Source organism: Pagrus pagrus, assembly GCF_965226575.1.
Source record: "Pagrus pagrus genome assembly, chromosome: 1".
Classification (NCBI taxonomy): Eukaryota; Metazoa; Chordata; class Actinopteri; order Spariformes; family Sparidae; genus Pagrus; species Pagrus pagrus.
This window is the reverse complement of record NC_140185.1, coordinates 14101188-14116713: the sequence shown is the minus strand read 5'-3', so window position 1 is coordinate 14116713 and position 15526 is coordinate 14101188. Positions and strand designations below refer to the sequence as shown.

The 15526-nt window shown below is 40.1% G+C and overlaps 1 protein-coding gene across 2 annotated transcripts in view; it reads right to left on the bottom strand.

Moving 5' to 3' along the window:
• kcnq1.1 (potassium voltage-gated channel, KQT-like subfamily, member 1.1) overlaps positions 1–15526 on the bottom strand; it is a gene marked incomplete at its 5' end in the record, with an annotated part of 50707 nt that overhangs the window by 19655 nt on the left and 15526 nt on the right. For both annotated transcript variants that reach the window (XM_084357171.1, XM_084357172.1), the window contains 4 exons: positions 3502–3642; positions 10307–10403; positions 11601–11679; positions 12186–12312. In XM_084357171.1, the coding sequence (XP_084213297.1) occupies positions 3502–3642; positions 10307–10403; positions 11601–11679; positions 12186–12312 (444 nt within the window). The remainder of the gene's footprint in view (positions 1–3501; positions 3643–10306; positions 10404–11600; positions 11680–12185; positions 12313–15526) is intronic.

The following is a 15526-nucleotide window of genomic DNA, read 5'->3' as shown; positions in this document are numbered from 1 at the left end:
GCAAGCCAATCAGAATCCTCAAAATCAAAAACAACAACGAATAACACAAGCAACTTCCTGTTCCTTTCAAAATATTAAATATGGCGCGAGGTTCATTTGTTTGGACTGACAGTGAAGTGGAGCTACTCCTTCGAGTCGCCTTGGATTATAAGGCAAGTAAAGCCCAAGAGAATGTAGACTGGGAATCATGCCAAACAAAATACGCATACTGTGACATTTGAGTACCTAAAACTCAGTTTGACCCAGTACACACGCAAACACAAAAACGGCATTTTCAGAAATCTCCACTTTGGCCGGAGTTTTTAGAAATGATCGTTTTCCGTGATAAAACCTCAGTTTTCGTGTAAATGAAAGGCCAAACCACATGAAAATATATGCATTTTTCTCCGTGTAAACGTGGTCTGAGCTTCTGTGTTCACTCACTCAAGCCCTCCACCTGCGCCACTGTGGTCTTCCCCTCTACACCAGCGGAGTCATTCTCGGAGCCTCACCCTGCCTTCATCGTTACGCCTTCCACCAAGTGATTCGATAAGAATCCTTTAAACCTTCCTCAGTCTTGGTGTCCGCTTCTGGGTCCTACTAACATCTGCTGCTGAGCAGATCACTTTGGACACATAATTGAAGACTTGCTAAAATCATTGTAATCCATCCAATAGTTTCTGACACAATCCAAAATCAGTAGGCTTCATCCTTGGGGGACCATCAATGTTTGTACCAAATTACACTGCAATCAATCCAACAGTTATTTCAGTCCAGTCCAAAGTGACGGGATGTCTGACCGACCAATTTTTATCCTTAAAGCTAGGGGTGGGCGAGCTGGTCAAAAAATAATGGCAATGTTTAATGGCAATAATGGTCCATGATCTAAATTGTGATCCTTTTCTCAGTTTTGAAATGCCCTGTAGAGTAAAGCCAGTCTTGAAATAGCCTGAGAATGTCTCCATTTGCCCCATTAAAATATTGCATTAAAGATGCTGCAAGCTATAACTGCATTGTTTACATCACCAAAGAAAGAGCTACGTGAAGTAATTCATCCAATCAGCATAGCCATGTAGTCAGCTACATCACCCTCTTTGTTTCGTCCCATAGGACAGATCTACTTGTCAATAAGGTTATGTGCAGTTTGGAAACAGAGGTTGGTAGCACAGCTGACAAGAAGCATTGAAAGGCTTTTCTAAATAAGTAAGATCACTACTAACAGGCTTATAAGGGAATTGTCCGAATGCTGCCATTTAACTGTTCAGAATTCTTGACACGTACATGACTAGAATGATTTGTGATTCGGACTTATCCCAATAGACTTATAAACAATGCTGGTTGAATGTGATCAGCTTACTGTCAGTTTTTACTGTAGCACATGAAGCCGACGCTGACCTCTACCCAGTAGAGACAGAAGAGCATGTGAAAGTGGACCGAAACCTGATAAAACTCTTTACTTTACTGTAAGTAAACCTTAAACAGGAGTTGTTTGACTGTGTGTGTGTGTGTGTGTGTGTGTGTGTGTGTGTGTGTGTGTGTGTGTGTTTACACTTTTCTTAATATCAGAGTCCTTGAAGTCTCTAAGAAGCAGAGTGGGTGGTGACTTATTGTCTGAAAATAAAATTTCATCTTGTATCCTCTCCACTACTTGTTTTGCTGCTCGTATTAGCGGCCCACTGCATGTGCCCAAGGGTTTCAGCACAACTCCTACTGTATCAACAGTAGTACAGATGAAACAGAGTCTATATTTGACCTTTCACTTGCCAAATACTGTCTAAAACAAGTCAGTGTTTACTGCAGAATCTTACTGCTGGCTGGATGAGTAAGTCACAAAAAATAAATATTTAGAAAAGCAGCAAACTACAGTTTCTCTGAAACATAAAACGATTAATGTCATGTTAATGTTACGGTGATGCAGTTTAACTTATTTCTGTGTAATCTGATCAGAAAAAATTCCAATTGAGAGAATCTCATTCTTGAAAATAATGATAAATAATTCAAATTAATTACAGAAATTGAACAGATAATTTACAAGAGTAAAATAAATTAAATAATAAGAGTTGACTATATTAACTAGTATTTAAAGGAGCAGTTTGACTTTTTTGGGAAATATCATTATTTGCGTTTTTGCTGAGAGATAAATGAGTTTATTGATACAATTTAATGTCTGCCTGTTAAAGATGCAATATGAAAGAATTGACCATCTGTTGAATTTATACTCCAAACAAGAAGGGGGTAGCATATCACCGGAGTAACCGCTAACAGCGGTTACCTCAGTTAAGTGTGGAGCTAGCGTTCATATTAGCTGAAACAAGCCAGACTGGGAGCTCAGAGCTGTGGAGGAGTGATGGTTTTGTTTACTATTGGTCTATCACCTCTTGGGGTACAAAATGGATAGGGGCTAGCAGGTTAGCATGCTAACTTCAATAGATACCTCTACAACACAATACATAGATTTCTTAGACCTAACATCAAAACTTTTATTTTTTCACATTCTGTTGATCATTTTGGTTCATTTTTGAATGTCTTAAACTAAAATTCTTACATATTGCACCTTTATTGTGAAGCTGCAGTCAGCAGGTGGGTAGCTTAGCTTAGCATAAATACTTTAAGCAGGGGGAAACAGCTAGCCAGGATCTGTCCCCTGCTCTTATCAGGCAAAATATACCCCTATAGTTTTTGTGTGGATTAAACAAAGATGATACAATGTATTAATCAAAGAGCCTTAGAGATGCACATGCCAACTTATGCTAAGCTTACAGTCCACTGGCTACACCTTAAGGTCTAACTCCACCAATTGTACACATTAAAGTGACTTTACCAGTCGCTGAGATTACTACTGCATATGAAAAAAGTAGTATAAAGCCTTTTGAGAGGAAGCTACATGTAATCTGATAAACTGGCTACAGTGACATCACTCTGTGGTTAAGTTGCATCGTGGGTAATGTAGGCACCAGGTTTTGAAAAGCAGTCTGCATTGCACTCTCATAACACTGCTGGAGATATCGCCTTTTTTATTCCACACATTCTTCTTCCTTTTCAAAACCTGGTACCTACAGTATATTACCCACAATGCAACTTAGCCACTGAGTGCCATCACTGGAGGCTGTTTATCAGATTACATGCAGCTTCCTATGGAGCCACAAAAGGCTTTATACTACTTTTTTCACGTATGCAGTAGTACTCCCCAAGACCTGTAAGCAGAGTTTAATGTGTAAAATCGGTGGAGTTATTTATTGTACATACTTGAGAGTGGAAACAATCTTCTCATCTCAGGTGTGTTTCCAAAAATGTCTAACTATTCCCTGAATTAATTAGTTAATTCTGCAAACCAGTCACACACACTTCATCATACAGTATATCAGACATGTACATAGTGACTGGACCAGGTCTTATTAAGTATAGTAAATATTGAGGCCCTGGTCGACAGTAGTGAACAAAACATTTCTGACACAACCGCCACAAGCAAAATCCGCAAGCACACAGACAGGCAAACATCCACACGCACACACAGATTCTTACCACTCCCCACCACAGGGCATCAGCGTAGTTTCCAAACTCGGTGGAGCCGCTGCTGTCCACTGCATCTTTCTCTGCCAGGTAGACAAAGTACGAGGAGAAGATCAGGCTCAGAAAGCCAATGTATAAGGTAGTGATCAGCTCCTGAAATAAATACGCACAAATATTCACACAAACGTGACATATTTCAAACTCAATAAACAACAAAGAGACAATTTCATAAGAACACCATATATCTGTCTCTCTCTATATAATCTATATATACTTTCTTACTCCATCCCTCCTGTTTGCTTACATAGCCATGTACCATTTGACCACCTGGAGTCTACTGTGACTGTGTTTGTTAATAATATGACATATGGGTGTGAATATTCATGTAAATGTGCTGTGAATATGATGATTAAAAAAATTCTGACTACTCTGCTGTCTCTTCTGGCCTGTGTTACTCATGAACTAAAGATGGATTCCCACTCACTTTAAGCTCAGTGGTTTCAGTTTGGTAGAATGATGTTGGACTGAAGGAATAGTGACATTACTCTATATTCTCCTATTTTCAACAAATCTCCTGAAAAGAGTTTCCCTATACGTTAGGACCAAATATAAGCTCATTTGTTCGTTGTTGTTTTTTTGTTTTTTTTTAAGGGATTTGACAAAACAGCTGGGAATTGCAGATTCTTACCTCAGTAGGAGTAAGTACAAGTAAGTGCATTTATTAGGGACTATTTTTGTCCACCAACAATTTCTTATCTTTGTTAAGGACTCAGACACATGTAGGAACTAATTATTAGATGATGATTTATCAACATTATCTTTGTCAACATCTTTCCATGATGAAGACGAGATGGCAAAGAAACCTAACTTACTTCATTCAACTATATCAGTGACTAAACTTCCACACAATATTATTGACAAAAAAGAGGGGATGAATTACACATTTTTTAAAATAACAACAAACAATCATGTAATCCAAATCTCTCGCTTGTCACTGGATGGCTGCATGTTTCTCTTCCTGCACGCCTGTGACTTTGCCCCCCAGCGGCGCGTAGCTAACTGAGCTTAAAGCCTGGAGCTGATGGCTGTAGGAGCTCGGCCAATGTGAGACAGTGATGGGTACCGTACATGATGGCAACAGCGGGGATTGGACTGAAAACAAAGGGGTCGACACTTGGACTCACTTCAAAATCAGTGCAACGCTGCAAATAGAAAAAGTGAGTGTGTAGTAGCATTATTGTCAGGAGAGATGCCAGGCAGCTAAAAAATATTTAGAGACACAGAAACAGCACGTCACACAGATATCAAAGTATCGTAAGATGTTCCAAAACATTCCATCACAATTGAACTCGTATTAAAGGTCCTATTTGTAAGATAAACATACTTTTGAGTCTCAGTCCAAAAACTTGTCAAAAACTGAAGCTTCGGGATGGTGGCTGACCCATCCTACAATCCCAAAGCGTCGTTATTTGACGAGTTGGGAATGAGACTCAAAAATCAACTTTTCTTACAAATAGGACCTTTAACTTATGCCGAATAAGTTACAAAAGGCATTGGTGTAACGCTGTGTATAAAAAGCATCTTCAAAACAACTGGACATTGCATGCATTTGTGGGTTTAGCTGAAGTTAAAAGTCAGTAGCCTGCCCAGCTGGATGGGACGACGACTCTTTCTTGCTTAAAACAACTTGTTGTTGAATTGTCTCTGTTCAAAATAAATATGCAAATCAGAAAATGTTTCATGTGTCGGTGTACTGCTTAAATAAACATCAGACCAGACAACCACTCTGTAAGCTGCATTCTTTATCATATAAGCTGTCATTTTGTGACTAATTTCCAGTAACAGTTTCTTATAAGCTGCGACAGCATCGGTTGGTAATATTTTCACCTTGTGCGACTGTTTGTGTGTGTGTGTGTGTGTGTGTCATCATGGTGAAATGTGCTCGTGGAGACACGTTGGTGAAGATTCTTAGTCATCCAGGTCATGGTATTTCTAAGTGACTGGACTTGCTTGAGTTTGTTGAAGACGTTTCACCTCTGAGAGAAGATGAAAGAAGAAACGTCTTTAAGAAACCCAAGCAAGCCCAGTCGCCTCTGTATAGGACTTAGATTTCCTCTCGAGACACCTTTTGTAGACGGCATAAACACAGAGGAAGTTTTGAGTATTTTGGCAGGTGTCTGTGGACAGATTTTTGCCAGCAAGTTTCACAAGAGTCACAACTGTGCAACATACAAACAGAAAGGCAGAGTCTGAAGATGAGCGGGGTCTGATCAAGGCAGCCAGAGGTAGGTAGCAGTAGTCTCATGCTTTACGCTCAACATTTGTTTTAATGCAGTCACGAAACTTTACAGGTGTTTTGGTTGAGATCAAATTGAAGTCTGAGTTTGAAGAGAAGCGTGATCCAACCCGTCAGTGCTGGGTATTCATATAATGTTGTAATGACTACTTAGTAATCATGGGTCAGAAAATCAACATGGCAGCTGGTGTGATCCCATCACAAGATCAACTCTAGTTTGTCCAAAAAAATAACTAGATGAAATTGTATTTGACAGCAGCAGACGTTTTGGTCATTCTTGTTGATCAGATTACTGTAATTAAAAGATTAGTTGACGAAAATGTTGTGAACATCTTAGTCTAGTGTTACAGGAGTAGTGTGGCTCTTTAAGAACAGGGCAGCATGTGAGGTGGGAGTTGTTGAGCAAGAGTGTGAGAGCGAGCAGTGAGTGTGCGACAAAGTGTGCAGGAAAGCGGCTGAAAAAAGAGGGCAGTTAGCTGTATTTCTGCAGTTTGGCAGGAAAGTAAATGTAAATAAAGGCTGCAAGGTGAAGTCTTCCATGTGCTGTTTCATCACTGCTGGTAGAAGTGAAGGGGTGAGTCTTGAGGCAGAAATGATTTCAGCCTTGGAGGAAAACATGCATCCCCCCTGTTCCCCAACTACAGTTTGCTTAATTTTTTTCATCAATTAAAAACTAGACAAAAATGTTCCTCGTTTTCTTTGTGTTTGACAGGATTTAGTTAACTACAAATTGAAAAGAATGGAGTTGACAAAACATGACTAAAACTAGCGCTGGCTTTTGATCACAGGACATAATGAATACTACTTTAGTATGTATTGTTTACACAGCTTTCTCCAACGACTGATGTGAAAGTACAAAACAAAACATCTGTACCATTATGCTTTATGCAGCTATAAAGAAATCAAGTACAGCTGAGTTAAAACTGAAAGTGAAAAATCACTCATCACTTGTGGTTCAGTGCAGACGCCAGGATAAAGATGACGACAGTTAACATTTCTGCAAACCGCTGATGCATTGAGATTTGTACATGTCATAGGTTATGTGCCATGTTGACATTTCTACATAACGTGTCATGTCACATTCACATTACATGTTTATGAGCTGACACTCTTATCGTGAGGTGGAGGGGAAGGTGGTGGAGTTACAGACAAGAAAGCTACTGTACCAAGCCAGTGACCGCAGTTCAAGACTGTGTTTCAACATTTGTAAGCGTGACACTACTGGATATTTTACGAAATTCCCAGGACAATTTCCAGCTGTGTTTGTGGCAACAAAAACAGGTATTTTGAGCCAATACACTATCTTTTCCTAACCCTAACCATGGGGTCTTTGAGCCTAAACCTAACCAGACCAAAAGCACAGCGTTGTCACAACCTAAAATAGAAACTTGAACGAAAAGAAACATAAACGAATGTAAAGTATCAACATATCTGTATTTTGCAGAAACATATGCTGCCAACATTTTTCCTGGCAGTCGGGTTGTGAGGGTTGTAGACTGAATAAATCAGTATACATTAGTTTGAATCTCAGAGAGCTGACTTCCCCCGCTGCATTTAAAATAACTATGAAGCATCTTATTGCAGATTCAATAAGGAGCTGCCTGTGATTTGCTCCGGAGGCCTAATTGGGCTTGGCTCTTATCCCCTCTGACTCTAATTGGACTACTGCTTTGTGAAAGAGCTCTTTAAGTGAATGTCCTTTTTGCTCTCACCTACTTTGTGATTTAACCACTCACAGCACTAAATCGTCCTGAATTCATGATGAGTGAAATTCTTATTCATGTCTCGGCCCAAAAATGTCACTCCCAGATGTTTCAGAGCATCACGTAGGACCAGCAGCAGATTATTGTACAAACGATGCGCGAAATTGCTGCTTTCTTTGCCTCCCTCGAAGCATCATAAACCTATCCTTACATTACCTTACACAAACAGCACATGTGGTCCATTGTTACTCAGCGTGAGTCTCTGTATTATTCATAAAACTACACATTTTTTTTCCTCAATGTTTTCTGGGCATCAAAGCTTTGGCAGTAAATACGAGAGCCTGTAACACCTTCAGCACCAGAGCTCCCAACATATAAGAGCATGATTCTCTGGAAATAGAAGCGACTAAAGCATTCAGGTACATCTTCCTTGAGTTGCTGCCAGAGATTTAGTAGATGTGTGGAGCTGCTGCTGTGAACTGGCAAATGCATTCCGGAGAAACACTGCCAGCAAGGAACCACTGTGCAAATTGTGTTTACAAGCCACAAGCACCAGAATGTTACTCGGCGTGTATTTAAAATGCACGGAGACTGGATGCTGATCGGAGTGCATGAAACTCGATTGACTTTAAAAACTCCAGCTGTTAACACAGAAGGGCTGCAGTTTTGTGTGTTTGTGTAAGAGAATGGCTAAACAAAATATTCACGTCTCCTGTTGACTCAACCATAGTTAGAAATTCTCAAAGGAACAAATACTGGAGGCACTGCGCTGTAGCGTCCAGCTGGTTGGTGACAATTTGACCTCTGCTGTGCTGCCTGTTGTACAATAGCTCGCTATGTTTTCCTAGCGCAGGGCTCTGTGGGGCCTTAACAGAGCATGTCATTACTTTATAGCCAAAAAACCAGTGCAAAAAGGAACAAAGACAAAAAAGAATATAAAAGCAGCAAGCCCTCACAGAAAGCAACCTGTACCTAAAACATTTCAGCTTATGATGTCTTAAAAGCCCAACCACTAAGTATAACGTTGCATATCCCAAGGTCAGTCTCTTTCTGGCCCCATTTCTCCTCTGTCTCAATTTGTGCATTGGTGGGTGGGAAGAGTGTGCCATATTAAGGTCTATCACAGCTAGTATGGAGTAAAACTGGCCACTGAAGCCTTCAAATAGTCTGCAAAACCAGTACTGACTCAACATTGTCCACTACCCTGAATGCATCGGCAATGCAGGTGTTGGATAATGGACTAAATATGAATTTTAATTCAATCTTGCTCCTTTGTTAAATATCATTTTTGTCATGTAAGTAGCCTAAACTGCTGGTTCTCATCCTCAGGGGTGAATAAATCAGAGGGCCTCACAGTAATAATGATGCTACATAAGTTAACTTTGTTTTTTCTGACTTTTCTCTCATTTATGCTTGGTTTGCCTCAAGGATATGGCCATGTCGCCGTTGTTCCTTCAACAGCGTAATTAATGTTGTTCAAACGACCACTTACATTTTTGTATTGTCTGATTATCTAATTCTAAAAGAGTAAATTCCTGCGCACAATTTTGACCTCTGCATTGATATTTTTTTTTTTTTTTTTTAAATACAAATTTGTTTTGATCACCAAGACCTTCCTCAACATAAGTCAGGCATAAACCCCAGTTTCCTCTGTAAAGGTCTTATGGTTGGCCCCTATAACCAAATTGACCTACTACCTATGTGGACTTTGTATCTTTCTGGTCAGTTGCATCGACGGTCCTGGAGCAACATTAATTATGATGTTGTAGGAACAACAGCAGCACAGTGATATCAAATAACGTAGCCACTTTAGGCTTATGAATGTACTTCAGATGACGCAGTCTGAGAAGGAGAAACAAGAAGGAAGGAACTCGTTACAAATCATGCACACAAAAAAGGACAACCTGTAAAGAGGGTCACAGCAGACATTGCTGTAAAACCACTGGCCTGAACCTTTGCTACACTTTTCCTACACGCTGCCTTTTCATGGTCAGTTCAGCATCACAGCATGTGCAGTCAGATTAGTGTTAATAAAAACGTAACCATGACTTTGTTCTATCAAAACTAACTTGATACGTCTTACACTTAATAAAGACTGCACAATCTGTTTTATTACACAATGATTGCTTCTGGGACATGAGCTTACTGCAGGGAAACACAACACAACAACAGCTTCATAAGCAGTCATGAGTGCACAGTATCCATGGTGACAGATGTGTCCTAGTTAGTGCATCTCAGAGTTTGCCTGTTATTTTGTATCCTCAATCTGAAGTGAATTGATTTACACCCTGTAGCTTGCTGGTAGGACTCAGTTTGTGAAAGGGACACAGTATCTGCCTGCACCGACACTCACTTTGTTTACAGACTCGGTCAATGGCTGCTGATGGCCACCCTCAGCCAGGAGCAATATGGTCATCAGCCAAGGCCAATACAGGGAAGCACAGCAGGGGGTACTGGATGAGTTACATCCCTGATGCTCTGCGCACCTTCATCACTCTCTGTTTTCACACAGGCAGCGAAGACATCTACCGTCGCCACTGGGGGTAATCACGGCCACCTCTGTGTCTCAGCTGAATGATTCTCTGGAGGGACTGTCGTCCCTAAGATCCTGCTCTTTTCATCTGGCTCTGCTGAATATTCTTTTTGTTGTAATATGCATTCCCATTTAGAGATTCTGCACCGTGTGGTAGTGAAAAATAATACATGACAAGGTAATGCCATGAATCCCCTGACAGAAAGCATCCAGCTTACCACTGATAATCAAAAGCCCAGATGCTTTAGGACCTGAAATGCAATTTTAAAAACAGTGATTGTGTACCTGCCGATGGATGAAGACTACAGATCCCAGGAGACGCCACGTTCCTCCCTGCCGGTCCACATGGAGCATTCGCAGGATCTGCAGGAAGCGAATCCCTCTGGACACATAACAAAAGTGTTTAAAAGTTGACATTGTACTCAGACCAAGTGCATGTAGGTATTCATGTGCACACACAAAATAAAGCCGAAAGTATGTGGACACCCAAACATTACACTTACATGCAATTGTTTAACATCTCATTCCAAAACCATGGGCATTAATCTGCTGCTGTGTGAGACTCCTCTCTTCTAGGAAGGCTTTCCATAAGATTTTGGAGCCTGGCTTTTGGGCCTGACCTGGCTCACTTTTAGTTCATTCTCACCACTGGTGTTGGACGGGGGTGAGGTGCAGGTCAGGGAAGCTCTTCCACACAAAACTGGGAAAACCATGTCAGCACTCTGAGATTCAAACTAATTTATACTGATGTATTCAGTCTACAACCCTCACAACCCAATTGCCAGAAAAAAAAATTGGCAGCATACGTTTCTGCAAAGGCCTACCCCTCCAAAAACACTAGGTGAAGTGTTAGTCATTTCTTAGACTCACATTTCAAACCAAGGGTTATGAGAATTCTCTGTCGTTTCTATGCGTTATTGTCGTGTTCTTTATAACAAGCATAAAACAATTGCTAATAGTTTCCTAACTAACTAGCTAGCTGATGTTACATTGTTATTGCTGATTTGTGCGTGACAAACTCACATTTTTACGTGTTCAAAGTTGCAGCTTTGATGGCATATGATGCCCGAAATTTAGCTAAAGTTAAGCAGCGAAGTTGCTGAACTTTGTACCGCTCCTCTCATATCAGTGCAGACTGGAAGGGTAGGAGCACAGGTTGCTAATGTTAGCCTATTTAGCACTGCTGGAGGCCCTGTAATGATGCAGCGCTCTTTTTTTATTTGATAACGTAAATGACGTAACGTAAATTTGTGAACAAATTGAGAGTGTCTGTGCTTTTCTATCTCCACCAGATAAATTGCATTGTGATAATACCAGGGTTGCCAGAGTAACATGAGAGGAATCACCACAGCTGATGGCATATTGGAAATGTCCAGTCCAGTCTGTTTATATAAACGCCATCGACAACTTTGATGACGTATGAGGGTCTTGAAGGGTTATCCCATTTCAGTTGGGGGAGATTTATACCCCTTGTAACTGTGCTCTCAAGGGCATGGATGAACTCAAAAACAATTGGAAATGGGAGTGTGTCCATATACATCGGCCATATGGTTACCACCTGCACACCTGTGTCTCTTACCTTACAGCAGAGGTGGCAAACACCTGGCCTTTGGAGCCCACGGACAGCACAATTACTGAGGCAACAACTACAATCAGATCTGTATTGATAGAGAATGACGGGCTGTTAGTGTAAATAATGCAGAAGCAGATGTTCAATAGACAGAGGTGCAGAATAAATGAGCAGGTGTCGTCCTCCATATGAGGTTTTCGGAAAATTGCATATATTAAAAAGTGGATGGAAAGTGCTCCATTAAGAAATTACCGTTGGTTTCATTACAAAATGATTCTATAAATCAATTGGGGTGAGAGGGGTTACAAATAATATTAATGCTAATACTCATTGCTGCATATTTTAAAAAACACCTGGAGGTTCCAATTTCATGAATAAAAAGAAAGGTGGAAAAATAATATTGCGGGGCCTTTTTTAATTTCATGCTGAATTTGTCTGAGATATTTCATTTAGGGATAAAGCTCAGGATATATTACAGATATTGTTTAAATATTGTGTGTGGGTGGAGAGTGAGACGTCTGCTTGTGTGCCTGCTGTAGAGATATGTGTGTGTGCGCGTGTGTGTGTGTGTATGTACAAGGGTTGTGTTCCCACCGATAATAGATATTGGCTTCCTGGCAAAGCGCAGCCGGCCCCAGATGCCAACATATTTACTGCGGCAGCCTGCCGACCAGAGGCGGACAAAATATTCCACACCGAAGAACACCACAAGGACGATCTCCTGTCAGAGAAATGAGGGAAACAGAACAGACAAATGAGGGAGAAGGACAGCTGGAAAAAAAAAATCCACCACCGCATGTTGTGGCAGGTCATGCAGTGCAGCAACACCTCAGACTTCAACAAAGTGTGCTTTAACAGATATTGTTGAATTATAGATGAAGCAGTTGAACAGTTGTTCTCTCAGCTGCCTGTTTTGTTTTGAAGTGGAGCTTCTCACAAAACCTGTTTCAGTAGTTCATTAAGGTTATTGATTCTTGCTCAACAGATACACCGTTTATCGTTGTTTAATTTGTACCACACAACTGATCAATTCCTTTTTCTCAGCTTTGCTAATTTCAATGAGTTTATTACATTCAAATTCAAATTTTGGGGAATGCACTTATTTGCTTTCTCACTAAAAATGAGATGACAAGATGGACACCACTCTCGTATCTTGGCAGTGAATATGAAGCCATCGGCAGCAGGTCTGCAACACAAACTCATACCGAAACGACAAAATGGGTCGTCTGCCAATTACTCCCGAATTTTAAAACGTACCACAAGAACTTTTAACAGGTTATGAAACAGTCTCACTTTAATTTGGATGCCTCTATGTGACCTACATAAGCAGACAAGACCATCAGCAAGAAGACCGTTTTTTTTCTGTAAAGTTATATTAGTCTTACTGCCTGTAACCAGGCCACTTTCCGACATATCCAGGTTGGATAAGTCATAAAATTAAAATTGTTTTTTTTGTGAGTGCTGAGGATGAGCTGTGGGGTCTCTCCGCTTAAAGGTTGAAGCTGCTCTGAAATCTGGTGGCAGGGTACGGCTCAAAAACAATGTGATACTACAGTTATTAATCTTACATAGCCACAAGTAGATACATTAACCCATCGCTATACATCCTGCAAACAGCTGTGTTCAACAAAGAAAAGAACTAAAAATTAGGGGTTGACAGATTATCGGCCTGGTCAATTATTGGGCCGATATTCAGCATTTTTCCCAATATCATGTAGATGCAACATAAATGTAGTGGAGAGGAAGTATAAAGTAGCAGAAAATGGAAATACTCAAGTAAAGTACTTAAAACAGTTCTTGAATGAATTCAACTTTATTTAATCACTGAAAAAAGAAAGATTTTCATTTCTTACTGCAAATGAATATCTGTCCCAAATATCGTTTTTCAGTTTCCTTGATTTCTCATAATTGGTATCAGCCCCTGGAAAGCCATATCGGTCGACCCTTACAAAAAATATGTTGCCTCTTACTTTCACCCGCTCCTAAAACAAAAGCACATTCGAGCCAGATCAAGATCTTTAGACATAAAGCAGTCATACCACTTTCTTCCACAGGGGCCACCAAAATCAAGTTAATCAGGTGAGTAAACTAATGTATGTAAATTCAAATTATTAAACGTTTTCTAGTTTCATGTGGGACAAGAACAGCGGCCTCCTTGGTGAAAGTTCTGTGTGTGTTTGACCCATCCATCCACCCCATCCTCCACCAAGCCTCACTTCCTTCTTTGATCATATCATAATTACTACGGCCAGTAAAGGTCGCTGCCTGGGTCGTTATAAGCTGCTTTCACAGATGACCTTTTTTGGGGGAGGATGGTCTGGCCAGCGGCTAGTTAGCTTGGAAACAGGAAAACAGGCAGCCTGGCCACATCCTCCTGCGAGCATATAATTTACACATCATACCTGATAGTTTAATCAGTTTAATAAATTGTAATGTAGAATCAAGATGTTGTTATGGTTCCTGGTCTGCTCTGCTGATTGCCTGGCAACCTCATAGTGACTCTAGGAAATAATGAGACACATAATCGCTCATAAAATCACAAAATGCCATTGTTAATTAGTGAATTTTTGAAGTTCCCCCATGTTTCCAGTCTTTGAGCTAAGCTAAGCTAAGCTGGTGGTAGCTTCATAATCACCGTACCACATCTAGAATACTTCCTCATTTTCTTCCTGTTTTGAATTTGTATGACAATAATTTACACAAGCAGACAGAATGTGTCCAAACACGGAGCCCGGATAATTAAAGCTTCTTAATTAGAGTTTCTCTATTTTAATTTCATGCAAGTTTCCTCCATTGCTCCTCGAGGACAAATGGATTCGAAAAATCAATTAACGCACACAATTACACCAACATGTGGAAATTAATGAACTGGTGTGAATGCAATTACCTCCACATGTCTCTTAATAATTGACAAGTGTTTGGAAATGAAGCTGTCTGAAAGTGAATCACTAGCTTTTCAAAAGATTCTGAATGGTGACTGGATCATTTCGCGTTGAATAATGGGAGGAAAAAACTGGGATTCAGGCAGGAGATGTGTTCACTGTTGTCGAGCCGGAGACGTTTTCAGCTTGAAATTATTGGAGGTGTTTTTCTTCATCAGAGCCAAAGATTAACGTGTCAGTGAATATAAAACAGCACGTCTTGTAAAACAAAAAATTGGATTAGTAATATGTTAAGTTGTGTTCTTGGAAGCAATAAATGGTATATTAATTTATTCAGTGAGGATTTCTGCTTCAAGGTTAAAAAACAAATGGTCTATCCAAATAAGGAATATATTAACAAACAGGGATGGTTCAAAAACAGGCATAGAAGAGAATCAAAATAGTTGTTTTTGGTCGAGGTGGAAAGATAATTCTGACCTTTTAAACAGCAGATGACCCTGATGTCTGTTTACCTGCTCCTTCCAGGGCTTTTGAATGCACAACATGATCTTCATTAACAAATTGTAATTTTCTCAGATAACTCTAGGTGTTGACTTAAAGGTTGAGCTTAACAGATAATTTTCAGGACCTTGAACAGCTCCTAAAAATGCTCAAACAACCTGGAACCACAGCAGCTCAATAATTATTTTTTCCGACTTTATGAATGGAACTTGTGACTAGCCACTTTTTTCCTGACAGTCAAAGCAAGTGAAGCAAACCACTCAAAGCATCAAAGCAAGTTTGTGTCCATGTTCATGAATCCAACAGATACAACTGTATTTATTTCAACATACAAGTGAAATCAACATCTTGCCTAAACCTTAACCAAAGTAAATCATGTAGATTTTGTGACTGTTTCACAAAATAAACTATTTTTTCCTAGCATGTGCTTTTGTTGTCTAAACCCTAACCACAGAGTAAATGTCAACCTTAGATTTTAGTGTGAAGGTCCTGAACTTTGTACACCTGCCATCCACCCTGACCTCCTACCTTTGATGACAGCATAATTCATAA